Source organism: Diceros bicornis, unplaced genomic scaffold (genome assembly GCF_020826845.1).
Source record: "Diceros bicornis minor isolate mBicDic1 unplaced genomic scaffold, mDicBic1.mat.cur scaffold_265_ctg1, whole genome shotgun sequence".
Taxonomy (NCBI): Eukaryota; Metazoa; Chordata; class Mammalia; order Perissodactyla; family Rhinocerotidae; genus Diceros; species Diceros bicornis.
In genome coordinates this window covers 135,371-159,151 of record NW_026691141.1, presented here as the reverse complement: position 1 = coordinate 159,151, position 23,781 = coordinate 135,371, and the positions used below count along the sequence as shown (strand labels likewise).

Here is a 23,781-nt window from a genome sequence, read left to right as displayed (position 1 = left end):
TAGTACAACATGATAAGAGGTGGGCATAGGGGGCTACTTAAGCTAGTGGGCTCTGTCTGATGGACTCTGGCTGTCTGCCTTCCAGGGGAATGAGATCAACCTTGAGTAAAGGACTGAAGTAAGCAACTGTGGCACTCCCTGCAGGGGAAGGGAAGGAGGTGGAAATCAGAGACCCTCTGGGCAGAACAGCCCCTGGCTCCACCCCCTGTATCTTACATTGAGTGGAAGAGTTTGATAAGGGAGAAGTGGGAGACCCATCCAATTGTCGGGTGGGTTGAGGGGAGGATGGCTTCAAGGACAACATCCTGGAGGAGGGGCTGATTATTCCCATTCTGAGAACAGGTAGAGCCTGGATGGGACTGGAGGGAAGGATGGTTCCCAGGACTGGTTCCCTGCCCCACTTCTCACCCCCCACAAGGCCCCTGCAGCATCCCCCACGCAGGCCCTGTCTGCATCCTCTCCTTCCCTCTGGCCCCAGGAATACCGAGTCATGAGGGAGATCCTGTTGCTCCAGGTGGCTTCAAAGAATTACAACCTAGAGCCCGAGGATCGATTTGGGGCCTGGTCCCAGGACATGAAGCTGCTCAACGAGAGTGAAAGGTGAGGTAGGGCAGGAGTTGGGTGAGGGCAGGAGTGGACTCTCCCTGTTGGCCAGTCCAGATAGCATGTGTCTATGGCTCCCTGGTCAGCCCCAGGTCTTATTGTGTTGCAACCTCTGGGACACCCAGACTCCAACTGCTGGGCAGGCAGTGGGGGGACACCTGAGGTGTGGCTCCTGGTAGACTCACAGGTCCCTCTCTCTCCTGTAGCTACAGCCTGTCCTGCCAGCTGGACCCCCAGGCCTAGTTGGCCTGCAGAATACTCAAGGCTCAGAAGAACCGGCCACCATCAAGGTCAGGGGTGAGTGAGTGTCTGGGCTGGGGGGACTACTCCTAGGGTTTCAGTAAAGTGAGCTAAGCGTGGCCTTGGGAAGTTGGACAGCTGGCACTGAGATCCCAGCTCCACTACTGAGCAGTCCTGTGACTGGGGTGACTCTCTTCAGCTTCCTGAGACTCCGTTTCCTCTTCTGTGAAATAGATGATACTAAATGATCGCTCATGTGACAGGGACAAATGGGGTACTGGTGGCTGACAGCACTGAGCACAGGGACTGGAGCACCCAATGCAGTGGGGACAGGTTGCAGGGCCATGATTCTGAGGGACGCCCTTCGAAGATAACCCGACTCTTCTACTCAGCCCCCAGGCCCCAACACCGAGCCCTGTACCCGTGGCCGATCACAGCCCCATCCTCATCAGCATGGACACAGCTGGGACGCTTGCGATGCACCGGGCCAGCTCCTCCCACCTAACGGGAAGGGGAGAATTGTAAGCTGATTCCTGGGGCCTCCTGAGGCCCAAGAGAGTGGGGACGAACCCACCCCAGTTCCCTGATATCTCTACCTCAGCACCTCATCACCCATTGGGGAGGGACAGTAGTTATGTGTTGTAAATAATAAATGCCATATTTGAATATTGTATTAAAGTCCTGTTCCCTTTACAGCCTGGGAGTTGTGGTGTGGTTCCATTGCTTTCTGTAGGCATGTAAGGGAGACACAGAAACTCACATTTCTCCTTGAATCAAGAACTCTTCCGGGTCATCAGCTTATTGTACGTGGGAGAAGGGAGAAGGGCCAGGCCCTTCCCTGGCTAGTGGGGACACTCCCAAGTGCCCCTAACCCAGAGGACAAGTTCATTTCAGTATCATTCAGCTGCTCCCAGAGCAGACACAGCCCGCTGCCCGTTCTCTTGGGATTTAAATGTTGAAGGTACTTTCACAGGCAGAGCAACAACCACTGAAATGTGGGTGTCTTTAAAACAGCACTACCCAGGACCATGTCATGTCACAGGCAGGGGCTGCCTTTCTACATTCTGGAGGAAGAGGGAATAGTTTCTGCTTCTCTTGTGGAGGTTTCTTTTGAGCAAATTTAGGAACTTGTAGTTTTCTAGTTCAATCTCTGGAATTGCATCAGCTGTAAGTGGGGAAAACAATGTAAAAAGATCAAAACTTGCACAGGGAGAGGACAAGGTCCGAGGAAGGTCATTTGCAAATGGTCTAAAAGCAGGCAGGACTCTCCCTCCTCAGGCCTCTCTAGGGTCTCCGTGTTCACCACTGACCTAGGTTTGAATCCTGCTGGCATCCTTGTCCAGGACTGTGAATTCCTTTTCCTGCTCGTTTTGAATCCATAGGGAAAGATTTGCGACACAGCTTTTAAGGCTACCGCAGGGCCTTATTCCATTCACATGACTGCTTTCTGTGAACTAGGATTTTCAGCACCCTTGCCTTCCTTATGCAATACCCTTTAGGGCAGAAATTCCCCAGAAGGTCTCCAGCCTCTCTCTCAGGTTCATCCTGGCTCCTCCTCCCTGGCTTGGCCTGATGGTCATGGGTGAGCTCTGCTTTGACAGGATAAGGGACCACAATCCTGGACTGTGAGTGACCCTACACTCTCTCTTGCTGTCCAGGGTGACTTCTGATCCCATGTCATTCTGAGGTCCATGGTCTCAGACAATCTTCCAGTTTATGCACTCAGTGTTGGTGTTACCATCTCGTCCAAAAGGGGCAATTGGGTCCGAGCCCTTGAAGTGTGTCATCCCTGGGTTGCTCTGTTTTTTTCCCCACTCGTGCTGTGGTTACATCACAACCACCTGTTGGGGTGTGATTTCTGTTGGGAGCTTTGAAAGATGAAGCATGAGAGGGGTGTGGGGTGTCCAGCAGGGAATGCCACAGCACTGATGATCCATGGACATGCATGAACAGCCTTATCAATTAAAATACTGAAATGTTTCCCATCTAGTGTTGAACAGACACTGCTCTGAGCTCACACCGAGAACCCACCCCATGACTAGGAACTTTCAAAGGGTTACCACGTGGCATTTTGAACCTCATCCCTTAGGAACACCCTGAAGACAAGGGCCAGATGAATTGCTTGGCACTTGTGAGTTATCCTCTCCTTTCTGATGCCTACAAGTGTCACCTAGACACACAGGCTGGATTCCTCCAGGAAGCTTCTCAGGACAGCCAGAAGCTGAGGCTGAATCCTGGTTCCCAGCATCCCAGACCCTTCCTGACATGGCACAGCCATCTAGTAAAGTCTTTTGGTAACAGAAAGACTGGGAAGGCTGTAATTCCCTCCAAAGAGAAAGAGAAGAGCCAATAGTGAAAGCTTGATCCCTCACATAGAAAATTAAATCCCAACAAGCAGTGGGTTCTTCACAGATTACTGATGCTGAAAAGGTCTCTTTTGATGACAGCTCGATCCCCCAACTGCCATGTCCATCTTCATGAATCAAATTTCCAACACATATGGATCTAAAAACCTGAGGGAAATCTGGTATTTCCTTAGATGCAACTCTGAATTAACATGCAACAAAGAACATAAAAATGGAGACCTAGAAGTAAATATCTAATTTGAGGACATAGACATAAAAGCAATTTTGAAATAATATTTTGTAATCTATTGGAATATTACACAAAAAGAATAATCTACTTTAAGTAGGTTTTACTGTGACTGTGAGGGGAAAAACTGAATAATCCCCTGACGTTGATAACTCGCTGCTGACTTTCAAGTACAAATAAATAACGTAAATAGTAAAGGAAGAGGAGAGAACAGCATGAAAAAGGAAGATCTTGCTCTCCTCACCTGAAACCCAACCTCTCACCTCAGAAAGAAACCGCTGTCAATATTTTCTGTGTCACGCAGTGGAGTTTAATAAAAGTATTGGTATATGTTAAAATTTCAAGAGCTCAAAGCAAGGAAACATTAGGGAAGCTGCCAAGAGACCTCACTGAGATGCCTGCTTCATTTCATCTGCTCTCTGGACGTCCTCCTTGGCCCCTCACTTTCTCTGCCTCGCTAGCAAGTCTGTCTGTCATCAGTGCTATCACCAGTCTCTCTCCTGTGCTCTTCACTGCCCTCTGCTCCTTCTTGATACCTTCCTCAGTCACCAGAAATTGTTGGCAGTGGAGCTGTGGAATGCCCAGATCAGCTCCTGGAATCATCTCTGCCAAATCTGAAGACCGGCAGGAGTGGGCATGGGACCTGGAGTGCAGACCATCTATGAGCACACCTGGCAGGGATTCACCTGTGTGACTAGGTGCAAGTTTTTGCAACGCTTTGGCAAGATTGAAAGGACTTACCAGTTGTCTTGCACTGCTGCAGGCCTGGAGTCCTTGTGGTCTCTCGGGCCAGCAGACCTGGTGGGGCTGGTCCAAGGTGTCCTCCCAGAGATCTGTCATTGCCAGGATGGGATAGGATTCTAGTAACCGGCCTCTCGAATATGTCACTGGACAGCCTCAAAGGGATGGAGATGCTTAAACCAGGCTTTGGTTTAGACTGGTTCCCACAGTCACGCTGCTTCCTCTGTGAAGACTATCATCAGTGACTATCATCCTTCTTTTCCTCTTATTCTACAAAAATAAATCATGAAAGTGGGTCAAATGATAAAGGAAGCCTGCCTTTTTAGGACAATTATCCTGACTGTTTTGTACTTCCACCCTCCCTCTATCCTCTGGGGATAGATCTGACCTGTGTCCCGGGATGTCATCAGGCAGATTTGCATCAAGAACAGAACGCTCAAGGTCAAAACTCAAGGCTACTCCAGATCATTTCTCCCCCTCCATTCTGTTAATACCCCCTCCTTGTTTGAGTGTTATTCTATTCTCTTCTTGTCTTTGTCAATCTCAACTGCACAAGTCTTGGCACTCCCTCTCAGGACAGTCGGTCCTCAGTCTTTTACTAAATCCCAAATCCTACCATTTCTGTGTTTTCTGACTACTCATTTGCTTAATCCATTGACCACTTGGTGTTCATAGAAGTTAAATCAACAGTGACATTATCAACCACCTCTTTTCAGCGACTTACTCCCATGTCCCAGATGTTCACATAATCCAAATGGTTATGTTCAAAAGTAAATAATTCAGAAAACATATTCACCCACCACAAATTACTGATCTCTAACATTTTTATTCAAACACTCATGCAGTAGATACCTGTCCCTCAAGATCAGAAGTAATGCCAGATCACCAATCCTCACCTTAATTTCCTCCTACACCTATCAATCCTGGATTCCATGGACTATGATCTCAATAATTTCCTTGGAATAATAAAAAATTCCTTACCACTAATTTATGTTGTAAACCTCCAAACCCAGAAGATCCCGATTATCTGCCATGCCGTAGCTACTGCTGGCCTTATAACAAGCTGAAGAAAAAGCACGAAACATGATCTTTTGGTACCCCTGTAAATACAAAACCATCTGCATCAACTGGGAAGCACCCATAATGCCTGGAAATTTTGTTCTCTTTTTTTGTGTTGGCTCAATAGGAAAAAGACAAATCAATTAAAAAAATCGGCAAGGGAACAGAATAGACTTTTTCCAATGAAGACATACAAATGGCCAACAGGTGTATGAAAAGATGTTCAGCATCACTAATCATCAGAGAAAGCAAATCAAAACCACAATGAGCTATCACTTCACACCTGTTAAGATGGCGATTATCAAAAAAACTAAAGATGACAAATGGTGGTGAGGATGTAGAGAAAGGAACCCTTGTGGGAATTTAAACTAGTACAGCCATTATGGAAAACAGTATGGAGGTTCCTCCAAAAATTAAAACTAGAATATGACCCAGCAATCCCACTTCTGGTGTATACCCACAGGAATTGAAATCAAGGTCTAGAAGAGATACCTGCACTCTAATGTTCATTGCAGCTAATTCACAATAGCCAAGATACGGAAGTAACCTAAATGTCACTGATGGATGAAATGGATAAAGAAATGGAATATTCGTCAACCTTGAAAAAAGAAGGAATTCCTGCCATTTTTGACAACATGGATGGACCTAGAAGACATTATGCTAAGTGAAATAAGGCAGACAGAGAATGGCAAATATTTCTATGTGAAATCTAAAATAGTCAAACTCATAGAAGCAGACGTTAGAATGGTGATTGCCAGGAGTTGGGGGGATAGAGAAATGGAGAGCTGATGGTAAAAGTTTACAAAGTTTCAGTTATCAAGATAAATAAGTTCTGGAGATGTAGGATATGGCATAGTGCCTACAACTAACAAGACTGTATTGCATATGTCACATTTGCTAATAGAGTAGATATTATGTTAAGAGTTCTTACCACAGAATAATAGTAATAAAGGAGGTGAGAGAAAACTTTGGGAGGTGATGGATATGTTTGTGGCCTTGATGGTGGTGACAGTCTCAAGGGTGTACACTTACGTCCAAATTCATCAAGTTGTATATGGAAAAGTATGACATCATCATTGATTCTTCTTCACCTTGAAATACGCCATGTCCTCATCACAAGAGAAAAAAAATTGTAACTATGTATGGGGACGGATGTTAACTGGATTTATTGTGCTGATCATTTCAACATATACTCAAACATTGAATCATTATGTTGTACCCCTGAAACTAATTTAATGATGTATGTCAACTTTACCTCAATAAAAAAACACAACAGACAAAACCATTTGGATTTTGTAAATGAGTTCAGTGAATCCCTGAGACTGCCCCATTCCCATATGGGAGTTACAGGAAGCAGAGAGGATGAAGGAAGATGGAAGAAAGTTGTACAAAACAGTATTCAAATTAAAATCATTTAAGTTGCTATCAGCTCCTTGTGGCAGAGTTCTGTGAGCACTGGTCTTCTTTCACATTTTTCCTGGAAAAGCATACTTTCAGATCCAACCCATAATAGTTTCATCATTTGCTCTAATAAGACACTTTCAACTTAATAAATAAAACCAAAAGCATCCCTTATGTATGAATAAAGTTAGTGAACTTCACAGAGAAAAGAGCATATTTGCACAATCTCAATAAAGGAAACAGAAGAATGATGATCGAGACTCATCCAAGCTTCTCTTTGAATGCCAGTGAAACCAGGTTATCTTTTCAAGGATGTGTGTAGAGCTATCAGCTTTGGAAGATAGAGAGAGTGGCCTCCTCTGGAGCAAAGGGCAGGCTCGCTTACTGCCCAGTATAATAAAAATAACAACCCCCAGGCCAAAGATCAGCAGACCTCCTGCCCATTATCAAAGATTTGAGTTAGTTCCTTGAGCTCTGAGATTGTGCAACCTTCTGCATGTCACCTGGCCCACTGTGTATCACCCTGTAGGAAGTGGGATTTAGTGAAATGGTGCAAATTCTGATACTCTGGCCACTGCTATTGCTGTGTCATCAAGTCCTCTGTCTCTGACCCATGGGTCTCGTGTCTTTTGCCAGCATCTGTAAGACCATGGTAGGCTAACTTATTGGTTTGCAGGTAAGGTAAAATATCAGACCTTCCACAGTTCCTGACAAGCCCTTAAAGTAACTAGTAGTCTTAGGAACAGAGAGCTTATCCAGAACAATATGCATGGATGGTCTTCATAGTAGACGTCATAAGTCTCCAAAACTTCAGTAAGTCTCTCTGACTTCTTTTATTTCTACCCCAAGTAGAAGCAGAGGCACCAAGCTATTACAGACCTAGGGCTTGTGCAAGACACCTGGAGACCTAGTGAACAGAAACTTCCCATGGGGAGCAAAGACAGATGGGCATATTTCCAAAATGGACCCATGTGCCTCCCGATCATCCAAAAGCTAGTACATAATCTTAATTTATGATGATTTGATTCATTAAATTTTTGTGATGGGTCAAAGATACACTTCTAAGAGGAGTGAGGCACATGGCAGTTGTAAGCAGATTAACACATTTGGTGAATATCAAACTCTGAACTAAATTTAGTGTTCTAATCAATTATAAGGTACAATAAATTTACTTAGGTAGATTAAATGATATTTAATGGTATGCCTGATTATTACTCTGCAATAATGAACAAACAGCTCATGTAAATAACTATAATTGGTCTTACTTTAAAATATGATAGTCAGGGGCCTGCATCGTAGCTTAGCGGTTAAGTGCACGCACTCCACTACTGGCGGCCCAGGTTCGGATCCTGGCGCACACAGACCCACCGCTTCTCCGGCCACGCTGAGGCCGCGTCCCACATACAGCAACTAGAAGGATGTGCAACTATGACATACAACTATCTACTAGGACTTTGGGGAAAAAAAGGAGGAAGATTGGCAATAGATGTTAGTTCAGAGCCAGTCTTCCTCAGCAAAAAGAGGAGGATTAGCATGGATGTTAGCACAGGGCTGATCTTCCTCACACACACACACAAAAATGATAGTCAAGACTGTTTGAGATAAGCTGGAGAGAAGGAAGGGGAGAAATATAAAAGGTAGCTGCTCTGAAGCCACTCTCTAGACCCCTGGATCTACATGTAACCCAGGAGATCGAGGCAGATGGCTGTGTGCCTAGATCCTCCTGCACTGTGGTTCTCAGGGATGTCACGGGGCTGAAGCAGCTTCCTGAATCGTGTTTACACATCCATGTGTACAATACCCCTGACCATGGGGATGAACCACCATTCAATCATCCCTTACACCCCTGTAATTAACAATTAGATTTCAAAATCATTGTATCATTACATGATAATTTATTCCTCAAACCTGTAGGAGGCCGAGCTAAAAGAAAATCAAATTTCAATGGCTTATTTTCTTTGAAGGACCAAGATGTTCTTTCACACTTGGAATCCGGATTAGAGGATAAATCCATCAAATCAATGGAAACAACTTAAGAAATGGGCAGAGGGATATTTCATTCATATATAGACAGTGTGAACTGTGGCAAAAATAGAGTTATATTTTAAAAAAATTAGAATTTTTTGAAATTTGTAGATATTAAAGACTTTGTTCTGCTTATACTCCCTTTGGTTTACCAAATCAAAATCACTCTTTAATGGGCATTTCTAGCATTGAGTGCTAATAACAGCAGCTTTTTAAAATTCTTATTTTTCCCAGGTCAAAGACCAAGGGCAGAGGTCTTCCAGAAGTCAAGTCTAATCTACCTATGGATGTGGCAGACTTAGCTATGGATGTGGCAGACTTAGCTATGGGTATTCAAGGCAGACATTGTCAGCAGAACCACATCTCTTCACCCATAGGTGAGTTTTTACTAGTAATCACAGAGACTTGAGGCTATCAAAAGAAATTCTTTATTAAGAACCAAAGTTATAGATTCCTATCTTGGGTTCATTACTTTGAATTTTTGACCCAAATCATATATATCTATTGGACCATATTCAATTCTATGATCTTTAGAAGATGCAGCCTACAGCTGAAGGAAACAGATACGACACCAATATCTTATCCTCTCTGAAGCCCAACTGAGAGCCCCTGGAGTCAAAAGTTTTCAAGACACGAAAAAGTCATCCTTCTTCTGAACAGAGAAAGTAGAGGCTATTCAAAGACTCAACTTTAAATTGTTAACATGACTTGTTAGAATGTGATGGAGCAAGCAGAATACCTTCTAAGTTTCATGATTTTTCTCCAGAATACTGAGATGGATGACCTTGAAGTGCAGTTTTTCCATAAAAGTCTTTATTCAGTGATAAAATTAATTTCCCTATAAAATAATTCCCATAAAAATGTTAAAAATATATCATAGTCTCCGACTAAAAGGAAACAAAGCAAATTGAGCGGTTGAATAGCAGTGTAATAAATTCCATACAAGGATCTTACTGCAGCATTATGTATAATAGTGAAACTGGATATCATCCCATCTCTATCGAAGAAGAAATAAACAGATCATGGTATTCCTGTTCTTTGAATACCTCTAAAACGTCTAAAAAGCTAAGTTAGAGTGACGTGCACGGATAAGGAGAGACGTCTATGATATATGGTTTGGGAAACAGCAAATTGCAAAAAGATGCAGTTATGTAATTTATGTTAAAAAAATCTTTATGTGTATTTATAAATTCATAGGAAATGTCCAGAAGGATAAACTCCAACCTCTTAACAATAGTTCCTTCTGAGTAGGGGAGCCAGTTTGCAGGGAAGGGGATGGAAGGGGAAGGCTTCACTTTACTCAACAAAGATCTGTGTAATTTGACTTTTTTTACAGAATATATTTCTTTCACAATTACAAAAATGAGTGATGTGACCATTGGTGCAGGGCAACTGTATTATGTTCACTAGTCTCTGTAATGTATGTTATTGCACGGCAGGGACTGTAGGAGAAGCCCAGAGGAGCAATGAAGACAAAGAAGACATGACACCTGCAAAAAGTCGGTGGAGTATTTCTACATAACAAACCTTCCTGGTGAATGACAGTCAGTATCTTCCACTGCTCCAGCTCTCGCAATGAACCTAGAACCTGCCCAGGGTAAGCCTGAGGACCACGCACCGCTAGTCCACTCCCTTCCCAGAGCCTGTTTGTGCAGGGTGACTGCCATCAAGCAGACAATGGACTCAGGATGGGGCGTGTGCCTTGAGGGGGTCTGGCAGAGAGGCACAAAGTGGAACACCAGCTAAGTGCACACTCCTGAGAGGCAGAGTTCCAGGAGGAGACTCAAAATGTACCAAGAAACTGTGTGAAGTGAAGGAAGCTACTTGACGTCTCTGAGCCTCAGTGTCCCCCCCTGTAATATGTGGATCACAGACCTACTTCACAGAGCTGTTGGGGAAGATACATAAAAGTGCCTGTGACAGCCAGTGTCCACATTATTAACAAAGTCGTATCCGAATTCAAAATAATCGATGAAAAGAATAATCTTGATGAGACCAAAGACGAGATGCCCAGCTTCGTAAGCAGCCCCAGCAGCGTGAGAATGAGAGGAGCTCCAAGTAAGCAGGGTTCTTCACAGCGCCACTAGAGACGATGAACACAGGCTACACCAGGATAAGGGGCTGTTGTACAGGGACTCATGTAGTGAGGGTGGATCCCTAAAGACGCTGTGGAATACAGTTACACACAGTGGCTCCTAGGAAACAACTACAAAGCAATCAACACAGCAGATAGGAATGGGAAGGAGGCAAGCAGAGGAGGGTCAGAGCCATAAAATATGACCGAAGACACTGCACCATGATGAGCGCCCAGCTCTGTCAACAGCTGCTGTGGTTGTGCCAGGATATCAAACGTCTGAGACAACAATTGTGGGGACTGCTGGGAGCACAGTGGTCACTGCAGCCACACCCCAACAGCAGTGCATCGGAGCACACAGACCCTGAGACTTTCCTCAACATTAATCCTTGTTTCAAGATGATGCATATCCTCATCTTACAATGTCTCTTTCCAACATTTGTGTAAGAGTGTCATCAGAACCCCCTGAAGAGGGCACAGGCCAGTGTGGGATGGAACACTGGGGACTAGGGGAGTGGCACTACACCTGACCACATGGACTATCAGTTGGGCCTATTGAACATGAGAGAAGAACCCGAGGATGTGGTCTAACGAGAATTCCCCGCCTTGCCACATTCAGAGACACTACAGAGTTTCTCTTCCGTTCTTTACAAAAATGTTAAAGAATTCACTTGTCACTAATTCATAAAGAGGCAATTCTTGACAAAGTGACAGGGTCCAGTTTCCATGACCAGGTTTTTCAGTTGTTTTTTTTTTTTTTTTTTTTTGTGAGGAGATCAGCCCTGAGCTAACATCCGCCAATCCTCCTCTTTTTTTTTTTTTTTTTGCTGAGGAAGACGGCCCTGGGCTAACATCGGTGCCTATCTTCCTCCACTTTATATGGGACGCCGCCACAGCATGGCTTGCCAAGCAGTACTTCGGTGCGCGCCCGGGATCCGAACCAGCGAACCCCGGGCCGCCGCAGCGGAGCGCGCGCACTTAACCGCTTGCGCCACCGGGCCGGCCCCTTCAGTTGTTTTGATAATATGCCACATTCAGGAATCGGAAATGTAACCCATTGGGCTGTGTAATATAAACAAGGACTTTTTTCATGCAGATCAACGCCCAGATTTTTAGGGAGGACGTAAATCATGAAAGCTGCTAACCACTCCTCCACACCTTTCACTAAAACTTTTAAGTTAATTTACCAATATCAGGAAAAGAGAATTTGGCAATTCAAGTTTTTTGTTTCTGCATTCAAGCATACAGTACAGTCAAGAGAATGAGCAGAAAAAAATTAACAAGAAGGTCTTGGTTGCATTTCATCTTTTGCAAATAAGCAGGATACTTTATGCTCTGTTCCTTTCACCAATCTAATCAATTTTTAAAGAATACGGTACATCTGACTATCCCTAAGCATGTTTATCCTGGAACCTTGCCAGAATCCAAAGCAGAGATGTTAAAGCTGACGGGTTTCAAATGCTGCCCAAGTGCTGTCTACCTTGAACATCCCTCTCCCAAAGCTGGACCACCGGTCTCTTCCTGAGGGATGAGAGTCATCACCCGTGTCCCTGAGAGACTGGCCACTCATGCCTGGGCTGAGATTAGGTGATCAATCAAAAGGGCAAAATGCTTAAGCTATTCTCATTTTAAGGATGCTGTTTCAGAGGCCTCTGCACTAGAATGTGTTGATGAAAACGTTCTACTGGATACTTGCCTGGGAAATGGGTTGTTCTCCTCTGCTCTCAGAGGCTCCTGGGGAAACCAATGATTAACCTCATGGATGCCTCAACTTCCACATCTGCAAAAAAGGCAAGCAACAACCAATGTTACCACCCTGCACAGTTCTTAAGTTGTGCTTGCAAGAGGGGCCACAGGAGCGAATTTCTCTCAAAAGCTGATGAAATGATTGCACTTTTGCTGGAGAAGGCAGAGGGCAGCAGGCAAAGTGGAAAGTTTCTGGGATGTCAAACCAGTTCCCATAAGCAATTTAGAGAAGCACCTGGCCCTGGACTAGGTAGGAGGCTGTGGAAAGACCCACAGGCATGCAGGTGGGAGGAGGAATCAAGCAGAGGAGTGAGGCGGTGGAGAAGAGGCACGAGTCCAGCTTCTATTTTGGACAAAAGCAGTTGCACTCTGCAGGCCCGAGGCTGCCCATGCAGCCACCACAGCTTCCTAACTCACTGGTCCCGCTCGTCCCATCACATCCCTCTGAGACTCAGTCCACGTGGAGCAGGTGAAGAACCAGAGTCCTAAGCCCAGGGCAGTTTGGCCCTTGGCAAAGAGCACACTGCCCTCCTCCTCTCCCCAGGGCTAAGCACCGCCCCATGCCCAGAGCATCCTGGGAGTTGTAGTCCTGCAGCCCTGCAGGCTGCTGGCTGGGAGCGGTTAAGAGACAAAAGCTCCCAGCATGCACAGCTAGGGGGCCCAACTCCCTCATTGTCCCTCCACCACTGGGCCCCACTCTGCTTCTCCACCCCACCCTCTACCCTGCCTCTTCTCTATACCATGCCCACCCTCCATGCCCTGTCCACCACCCAGAGTATGTGCAGGGTGGTTGGGCCGCATCCCTTGAGACAGTACTCAGGTAGGGGTGGGGCTCACCAGCCTGGCTCTTGCTGACGATGCTTGCAGCCCTCGTGGAAGCTCCCTGGCCGGTATTTGAAATGTAAATTCAATATCTAAAATGGAAATACAGGGTGACTGGGATCCTGGAATTTGCCTTTTCAAGGCCACCTGTCCTATCATCCCCTCCATCCCTCCAGGCTGCCGTGATCCTCCCTCTGGACTCCATGGTCAGGGTCGCTGCAGAGATCCTCTTTGGAACTCGCCTGCAAGAAGGGCCCATACCTTGGTCAGGCATCTTAGAAGGACTGCCCTGAGCCATGTTATAAAAAGGAGAAAACATCACAGTGGGCAGCCCCAATTCCTGCATTATACAGACAGGAAACTCAGGTGCACTTGTAAGTGACCCCTAAGCCACTTCAGGGGACCACACGCATGTCCCTTCTCCGACGATGCACGCAGGCTTGTTCACTGGACTTCCTTATCCAAGTGTGGACCTCTTGTTCTCGTTAACACAGGCAACAACACCGAAACTTCCCGTTGGTCCTTCCCACAACGTTAGGCAAGTTTGTGTAGGAAGGTAATATGCAATTTCTGCTCTACTATAGGGCTGGCTCCTTGGGAACCAGTTTTAATATCCCTTTTTAAATATACCCTCAGAATCACAAAATAATTAAGAAAAATAATTTGTTGCTCTTGGGCGTTATGGTGATAATTCTCCTAAGTCATTTTTCCATTTAGCTTCTCTGATTGACTCTAAATATTACAGGACCACACCCTTCTCAGACTGGGATGCACAGCTCCACTAGTTTGCAGAGAGGACGCACAACAGCAGAATATCCGTGGTCCAACTTCTGAAGCATCAGTATTACCACAAGATTTGGAAGAAGCAAAGTTATGTCATTTCCAAGGTAAGGAATTAAAAACTTAAAACTAATATGAGGTGGGAAAGTCATATGCCATTAATAGTTGTCAGTAATCTGTGCTTGAAATGTCAGACTTTCTCTGAGAAAGAACTCTGAGACTCTATTTCCCATTGTTTTAAATAGGAAAAATTAGAAGGCATAGCAAGTCTATCGAAAAATCCTACCAATTTCCTAAGTCACGATATGGCACCTAGATATGAGTTACGAACATCGTTGCTCCTCGTTTTGTTCCTCATTCAACCCAGTCCCACAGGTCTTGAGTGCATGCTGTGAACAAGGCACTGTGCTAGGTGTCAAGGCCTTGGTGAGCATCATCGTGGGGGTGGACCTTGCTGGGAAAAGATTGCATCATAAAAACTCAAAGCCACACCACTTGCCAAATTGAGGCAAAAATGGAAAGACCCAGGGCGCCACGCAAGGGTGAGGGCATTAATATATACTTGGGAATATTAAAATCCATCTGATAACGTCATGAGTGAATGTGTTCCACTTTAAAACAAAACACTGCTGTTATTCTGAGATATTGAGTTAGTATCTTTGTGCAAATATGCAGGATTTAAAATATTTGTTGATGTATAACATGAGTACAGAAATATATGCAGAAGTCATCCATGTAAACCTCAAAGAATTATTACAAAGTGAACACACTCCTGTGACCAAGAACTAGCACCAGCTTCACTCAGGCCACAACAATCCCTTGTTCCCTCCTTCCTCCCCAAAGGTAACCGATATCTTACCAGCGAACACTGTATATTGAGTTTGTCTTCTTATACAAGTGTTTTATTACGGAAAAATTTAAACAGTATACAAAATAAACAAAATAGCATAGTAGGCCCATCACCCAGCTTCAACAACTACTTATCGTCTGCCATTTTTGTTTCATCCACACTCCTTCCCATTCCCACCTGACTTTATTATTCTTTTAGTCCTTTTTGTGTGTGTGGTGGGGTAAGATGTACGCACACTGAAAGGCACAAGTCTCAATCATAAAGTTTTGGTAAATAAACATGCCCATATAACCTTCACCCCTTTAAGAATAGATTATTTCCATCACCCCCAGAAAACTCCTTCCTGTTCCTTCCCAGGCAATTTTATCCTTCCCCCGAGGCAACCACTGTTCTGGTTTTTTCACCATAGGTTCATCTTGGCTGAAATCATCCCACGTGTATTGTTTTCTGTCCAGCTTGCCTCCCTCGGCACGAGGTGGAAGAGACTCACCCAGCATGTGTGTGTCAGCGTTTGCTCCTCTGCACGGCTGAGGGCTTTCTGCTCTGTGGATGCCCCGCAGTGCGCTCGTCTTTCTCCTGGGGGTGTGCAGGTCATCTCCTGCAAACATTCTTATACAAACCCTTTTTGTATGCTGTTTAATTCCTTTATTAGCATTTAAGTGACACACCTTTGCAGTTTTTAGTGGTAGGTCCAGATTACAGTATGCATCTTTAACATAGCACAGCCTACCTAGACTCAATAGTGCACCAGTTTAATCAATGTAAAATATAGAAGCCTTGCTACAGAACAGTTGCATTTACCTTTGTCTGTCCTTTGTGCTATTGTCATAAATTTTACATCTACCCATGTTATAAATCCCACAATACAGTGTTATAATTTTTGCTTTAAATAGTCATAGGTCTTTTAAAGAAATTAAGAGAAAAAAGTTAAGTATTTGGAGGGAGATGCTTTGAGGATCTGCAGATGTACTGTTTCTTCTTTAAGTTTCACTCACAGTTTTTGCATTCATCAGTCAGTCTTGCCCACAGTAATTGTTACTGTGGTGTTCTAGTGGCGATTTTCTATTTCATGCTATCCAGCCGCATTTATTATTTGGAATTCTGTGAGGAAGATCCCCCACCCCTTCTTCCTTTCTTTCTCTCTTTCTCTCATTCTATTTTCCCCCTTTTTTTCTTCTTTTCTTCCTTTCTTATGGAGTCTTTTTTATATCAGTATAGACTCATGGATATTTATTTTATTCTCTGGGTAATAATCCAATGCTACCATTATTTATTTTGTTGCTCACAGTTTTCCAACTTGAGCCATTGGGAAGTCTTTCAGATTGATTCCTTTTGACACATCTCATCACTTTCTGTGTTTTTTCTTAAAAGAACTTTCCTACTTTCTGGCACTACAAGATGCTCCAGGCTCATCTTGTATTTTCCATCCCCAGCCCTAGTATTAGCCATTTCTCCAAGAAAACCTGGTTCTTTTTGTTGGAGAATGATATTTAGAAACCAAGATCTGGGAGCTAGATGTGCTCATTGATACTAGGGTGTCACTGCTTCTAGACCCTCTCAGCAGAGCTTGGAACTGTATATATGAATATAAACTCTATCTATCAATCTATCTATCTATCTGGATAGATATATGAAAAGAGATATGGATTCATACTGATACTTCCAACTCCAATACAGCACCACAGAGTTTATTCTAGCATTCTCCTTTTGTTTATTTGTAACTTTTTTCACCAACAGTGAGAAACTTAACTCCAGTTAGCTACAATATATTTACTAATGTGTCAACTAGTTTCAGAATCGCTAATCCATACCCTTATGAAAAACAAATTTACCACCTAGAGTACAGTGTTTGTGTCCAGTACTTTAGTTTTACAGTATCCCATCAAAACACTGTCTTCCAAAGTTACTTAGGTCAGGACTTTTCATCCCCACCCCTTCTGTGTGGTTATGTCACATGTTTGTAATACAGTGACGTTCAATTGTCACTGCATTCCATCTGAGTTCCCCAGCATGCTGATTGATTTTTAAAATTTGCAGAGTAAAATTCACTCTTTGAGGTGTACAGTTCTATGGGTTTTGAAAATTTTATGACCATGTCTCCAAGTCCACAGTGCCACACAAAGCTGTTTCTTTCACCCCCAAAATTCTCTCATACTGTCTCATTGTAGTCAACCCCTTCCCCCACTCCATCCCTTGGCAACCACTGATCATTTTCAATCCCTGAAATTCTGCCTTTTCTAGAAAGTCATATAAATGGAATCATATACTATATAGCCTGTTGAATCTGGCTTCCTTCATTTAGAGATATGCATCCAAGATTCATCCATGTTGTTGTGTGAATCAAGAGTTTATCCTTTTTATTGCCAAGTAGTATTCTAATGTACTGATGCACCACAGTTTCTTTCTCCATTCACCTGATGAAGGACATTTAGTTTATTTCCAGCTTTTGGCAATTATGAATAAAATGGCTATGAAGATTCACACAAAGATTTTTGTTTAAACATTAGTTTTCAATTTGCTTCAGAAAATATGTAGGAGTGGGATATCTGAGTCATATAATAAGTGTATGCTTAAATTTATAAGAACCTGCTAAACTGTTTTCCAAATGCAACTATCATGTTGCGTTCCCAGTTCTAGTTGCTCCTAGTCCTCAACAGCACTTGGTGTTTGCAATTTTATTTTTTATTTTAGCCACCTAATAGGTGGGCAGTCTCTTATTTTGGCTTCTGTTTTGTTTTTGAAAGTGAGTTCTGCTAAATATAGATTTCTGTTTTGACTTTTGGGTTTTATTTCTGCACTTGAAAGATGTCATTTTGTTGTTGATTTGTCTCTTTTGTTTTTGATAATATATCATCCATCAGTCACATTATTTCTCCCTGTATGTAATGTCTTCCCCTGTATATATGTATTTCCCTGACTGCTTTCAAAATTTTCATTTTATCTTTGGATTTTAGCAGCTTGACTATCATGTGCCTGGGTATGGTTTTATTTTGTATTTTATTTTGTGGATTTCCTGACTTTCTTGGATCTAAAATTTTAGATTTTCCACCAAATTTTGGAAGTTTTGTGCTATTACTTATTGATTTGCCTTTCTGCCTCATTTAATTTTCTGTCTCTCCTCTCTCGGCTGGGGACTCAATCATCTCACAGGTTGTAAGGATCTCTTCGTTTTTCTTCAAAATTTTTACTTTCTTTTCTTCAGACTGGATAATTTCTATTGCTCTATATTCATGTTTCTTCTACTGTTTCTAATCTATTGGTAAACTCAAAAGTATTTTTTTATTTCATCTTCCTATTTGGTTCTTTTCTGTAATTTCCATTTCTCTGCTGAGTTTCCAGATCTGTTCATTCATTATGAGAATATTTTTCTTTATAAAAGCTGCTTTCTTATCTTTGTCTGCTAATTGCAACACCTTGGAGATAGTTTCTACTGCCTGCTTTTTGTCATGTATGGATTATATTTTCCTATTTCTTCAAATCTCATGATTTTTTAAATTATGTACTGGAAACCATGGATGATAGATATAGAGACTCTGGATTCTATTGTATTCCTTTGAAGAGTGTTGTTATTTTGCTAACAGGGATTTAACTTGGCTGGACTGCAACTCCAATCCTCTCTCCTTTACAGTGGGCATAGCTGAAATCCTCATTCAGTTCTTTCATATTCCAACTGCTGTTTTTACACTAGGCCCCCTGGGGCCTACACTGCATGTGTGTTCTTCAAAGATCTGCCAATTTGGTGTTTGTGTGGGACAGACTTTCATACATATTTTAACATTTTCTGGTTGTGGCTCCCTCCCTTGCAGAATTTCTTCCCTAATTTTCCAACTACTCTGCCAGCTCCAAAATACATCCTCTAACATTACAAGTAAGACTGTAGTTTTTCCCCTGTATGGGCTATGCACAAATTTTGGAATGCTTTAAGGCAAAAAACTCAAGCTTGCATATATCTCCTGGTGCAATTCCCATCATTCAAGGGAAGACTCCCTCTCAGTTCTGCTTCCTTTGGAAGAGATTTATACATACACACATATACACATTTATTATGCCATCAACTTCCACAACCATCAGGAAATTCTATAACTTCTGCAAGATTAACAATTTTACCTTACACTATATTTATCTCATGTGGTTTAAAACATCCAGAAATCATTGATAAACTGACCCTGCCGAAACTAAAGCCTGTTGAATTTTAAGAGATGGTCTCTGTTAACTAGGGAGGGATTTCAGATTGAACTTAATTTTATAAGTGGTCAATTTATTACAGTGTATTGTTCTATTATGTATTTCACTTCTTTTTTAAAAAAAGTGATAGTTGAGGGCACTTAAATAATAAAACGTTGAGAAGATAAGGAACTGATATACTCTGTAAGCTTCAAATGTTTTCAAGCATAAGATACAATAAGAACTAAAACTAAGAAATGGCAGAGGAAATAGAGATAAGAGGATGAAATTGCAAAACTGAATCTATAGTAATATCTCAATGGCTAGCGTTGTGGTGCCAAGAAGGTGGTGAAGTCAAAGAATTCATAAAGATGATAATAGACTGCAAAGAAAAAAGACTGAAATTTTTGTAGAGGGAATTTTTACAGCGATAGTACAGATAGAGAACAGGGAAGATAAGTTGGAGTGAGAGACTATTTGTTTCTTAAATTACTTCCACTGTAGAGAACAAATAAACAATTTTCTGAAATCTTTATTCCTCTCTATGACCCTATCTTTACCTGCAAACTCTCAGCCCTGAATCAATGTCACAGTCCTCCTTTTCCATCCCTGGGGAATAGGGCAAATAAACTCATCTGAAACCTCAACTGCCCAGCCTGTGAAATAAGACCAGCCATCCATTCTCACAGAGGAGCCAACTGGAGGTAGGATTTTTAGTTCTGAATTCCGTTAAACATCTTCAAAGAATTGTATCTGGCCTTCCTTATCCAGGGCTATCAGTGAAGGGCTGGCTGGCTTTCAGAGAAGACCAATTCACAGTCAGCTGAGACATTTTCTGTTGAGCTCTCTAGTGAAGGCTGTGGGGCTTGTCAGTAAGAGTTGATTTCTATATGGGTTATAATTTTTTTATTTTATTCATAGATTTATAAAGAAATTTACATAGTAAGTATTACTTATTATCAAGAATAAAGGTTGTCTATTCTCTAGTCATTTAGGCAAAATCCTCCTCTCAGGCCCCACCCATGGACAAAGCTCAGATTTAATCTCCAAGAATCTGCCAGGCACTCTGTGGTCCATGGGAAGCCCTCAAGTTGGCAACGTGTCCCCTTGTGTCCTGTGCTGGTACTTAATCTTCCATCTCTTCAGGGTACAACTAGACAGAGACTCAAAGGACTTGACATTGGATAAATGTACTTTGCATTATCTTTAGACTTCTACACTTTTCCAAAAGACTCTCAACATTTCCAGTAATTGTGTAGCAGTTTACCCAACATCAAAGTTCTCACTCTATTAAAATAAATAAATTTTGAAAAGGAAAAAAGTGATCTTTGCAATTTTGTACAGAATCTATATAATGGATGCATCCTTATAAATGGAGGAAAGATAACAAATTTAACTATTTTGGTTAGTTAACACAGCAAGTAATATACTTTATATATTACCAATTTTGAGACTATTTGTATTTAAAAATACTGCTTCAAACCCCTAAATCATTGTAAGTGGTAGAGTCTGCCATCTGCTTTGGCTGAACAATTATATACAGTAAGTCAGCCAAAATTCCTCCATTCCTGTATAATCTTATATATGGGTGGTAATTGTCAGTTCTCATAGATTATTTGAACACGTGTATGTCACAAAATACAAGTAGCCATTAAAAATTAAAATGTTCACCAAATACAAGATTATCTCATTCCCAGGAAAAGAAAACATTACTGTAACATTAAAGCTAAAACTGTCAAAAAGGAAGGCAAGATACACTCAAGTAAAGCTTTTGTTGAAAAGTTAATTGGCTCCTCTTTGAAACTTTATCATGTTTATTATGTAAGCGAGATACTTTCCGAGCCTAGAATATAGAAAGTGCTTATTAGTAAGTTAACATTGTGATCATTTATTTTGTAAATGTTAATATGAGAGACATAATTCATTTTCTACTATATTCATATTTTCAAGTTCTGCTAAATCTAAGGCCACATTAATTGGAAGTTGGGATACCTCTAGACATCTGAAAAATATGAGTCCTACACAGAAGCATATAAATTCTCTAATCAGCAGGCTCTAAATTCTAAAACTTTCTAAGGTTTTGGAACAAACCAATGGCATTCCAAATTTACAGTAAGGTTGTATGTGCCATACATGATCCTATAGGAAGAGAAATCCAGATTTAAAATAGAGGAGACTGTGCACAAAAATAAAGTACATTTTCACGTCTGAAAGGGGATTTCAAGAAAGAAGGGACTCTCAGAACATGTGGTAAATGGTAATTAACTTACCAAGCGCTCTGTAAAGGAGATCATATTGTGGACAAAAGAGCTTCACACGCAGAGAGCTAAAATGGCATCTCTGGAATCCTTACGATGATACAGACACTGAACTACTTTTTCCTAAAATTTTTTTGTGTGTGTGTGTGTGAGGAAGATCAGCCCTGGGCTAACATCCATGCTAATCCTCCTCTTTTTGCTGAGGAAGACCGGCTCTGAGCTAACATCTATTGCCAATCCTCCTCCTTTTTTCTTTTTTGCCCCTGTAGATAGTTGTATGTCATAGTTGCACATCCTTCTAGTTGCTGTATGTGAGATGCAGTCTCAGCATGGCCGGAGAAGCGGTGTGTCGGTGAGCGCCCAGATCCGAACCCTGGCCGCCAGTAGCAGAGTGCCCACACTTAACCGCTAAGCCACGGGGCCGGCCCATTTCCTAAAATTTAAAATGCATCTTATCCTCCAAACAAATACCACCTCCCTGCCTTGCAGCTTACCTGGGCATGGTGATGTGTGGGAATCATTTTCTAATTCATTGGCTCTTGAACTTGATGGACACCAGAAGCACCTGGTGGCCTTGTTGAAACCCAGATTGCCGGGCCCCACCCCAGAGTTTCCAGTTCAGCAGATCTGCAGCAGAACCTGAGAATTTGCATCTCTACCCAGTTCCCAGGTGATGCTGATGCTGCTGGTCCAGGGAACTCACTTTGAGAACCACAGCCTAACTTACACCCTATGTATGGTTACCAAATCCATTATTTCATCATTTGGCTCCTACATTTTCTTTATCACATCAGCACCTTAGCTCTGAATCTCCTCACTTAGCAATGGGAATACTTGGAGAGTTTATAAGCTGGTCCTCCTTCCCGGCTCAGTTCTCCCTCTTCCTCTTGATACTACAATCTCTTACCAGGTAATTCTTATTTAAACATCAGTTCATCATAGATCTTCCTCGTTCAAAAACTCATGGCTCTTATGCTGAGCACAAGGCATTTTAAATTCTCTACTTGGCTCATAAGGTCTGTAATAGCCTGTAGAATGTGGACACCCTGTTCCCTACCCTGCCTACTATAAAGGAGTATGTGAGGATTACACAAGATACGCACAGTGATGCTCGTTATGCACAGTGTGACATTCTATAAAGTCACTGTGAACACTGAATCGGTGAATATGACCTACTGCTCCTATGAGAAATGCAGGGTTAGGGTCATGCAAGCCTTAGTCACATTTTCTTCAATGGATCAAAACATGACTTTGTTCTCTGTTTCTCTTTAAAGTCACATTATTTAATATATATTATTGATATGTTAACATTGAACTCACACCAACAACACTGTACCTCGTGTCTGAAAGAAGCTTGTCAAACACACACACTTTCTCCGTAAAGGCACGTCACAGCCTCTTGCCCTGAGGAACACCAGGCAGCATTGCAGCACTACACATGGGGGACATATTAAACAGCAAAGTCACCATCACCAACACAAGGCACAAAAAGATAAAACATGAAGCACTAAATAGACTGCAAGAAGGACACTTGTTTACAGTATGGGCTGAAACAAGGGCAGAACGTCACCCCCTCAGCTGGGAACGTGCACGTCCAGTGAAATGTCCAGTGCACGTTCAAATTTTTCACCACTTTGTGCATATCTGCAAATGGACATGAAAGCCCTGTGAATGTTGATTTGGGGGCTGCCAGTACATTTTAGCTAGTGTGCAAGTGTGCAAACACGGAATCCACAAATAATGAGGATCAACTATATTATGAAGACATCTTTCCAAAACCAGAGTATTGTTCAGATATAAGAGCAATAATGATAACATAACAGCTAACATTTTAGTGCCTACTATGTGCCAGCAGCTCTTCTAAGCACTTTAAATAAGTTAATGCATTTAAATCTCACTAAAACCCTATGAGACAGGAGTTATCAGTAGCCGCATTTTATAGATGAGGAAACTAAGGCTCGGAGAGTAAATACTTTGCACAGATTCCCCAGTTAAAAGTGGAGTAACAGGGATTGGTGCCCAGACACACTGGTCTAAAGCCCACAGCCTCAACTACTATGGTAGGAATGTGAGCGAATTTTCTACCACTCCCTGAAATGCCCCTTCTGCTCCAGCAGAAGTGCCCCTAAGGTGTTAAGTACTGTGTTTAGATACTGGAGGGACAAATAGAATGTCGACGCAAATAATCCATAACCAATCTATAAATCAAAATTGCAGTGAGTTTATTATGAGCCAACCTCTGAGGACCATATAGCCCGGGAGAGTCCTTTCACGAAGAAATGGAGCACTCCAAAGACGTGGGGCGTACAGAGTGGTTCCATACCATCAAAGAGCATGTACCACATGTGTTTGCAATGTCCCTTTTACAATAGCCACAACATCGACCTGTTGGCAGGTCGATTGATGGACACAGTGGGTATCAGGTC

The 23,781-nt window shown here is 42.5% G+C and overlaps 1 protein-coding gene and 1 long non-coding RNA gene across 9 annotated transcripts in view; both read left to right on the top strand.

Annotated features, from left to right (window-relative positions):
• LOC131402779 (ral guanine nucleotide dissociation stimulator-like) overlaps positions 1-23,781 on the top strand; it is a 130,161-nt gene that overhangs the window by 5,308 nt on the left and 101,072 nt on the right. For 2 of the 8 annotated variants that reach the window (XM_058537322.1, XM_058537331.1), the window contains one exon: positions 86-233. The exons of 3 other annotated variants lie outside the window; for them this stretch is intronic. Coding sequence is in view for 3 of the 5 variants with exons in the window: in XM_058537324.1 (XP_058393307.1) it covers positions 479-494 (16 nt within the window). In the remaining 2 variants the exon portion in view is untranslated. Of the gene's footprint in view, positions 1-85; positions 234-478; positions 601-809; positions 901-1,235; positions 1,260-8,895; positions 8,967-23,781 lie in introns of those variants that run through there. 3 more of the 8 variants (XM_058537324.1, XM_058537325.1, XM_058537323.1) reach the window with 3 other exon arrangements.
• On the top strand, positions 9,014-15,508 carry LOC131402787 (uncharacterized). Its single transcript, XR_009218964.1, has 3 exons — positions 9,014-9,038; positions 14,049-14,190; positions 15,343-15,508. It is a non-coding gene; the product is annotated as an uncharacterized LOC131402787 (long non-coding RNA).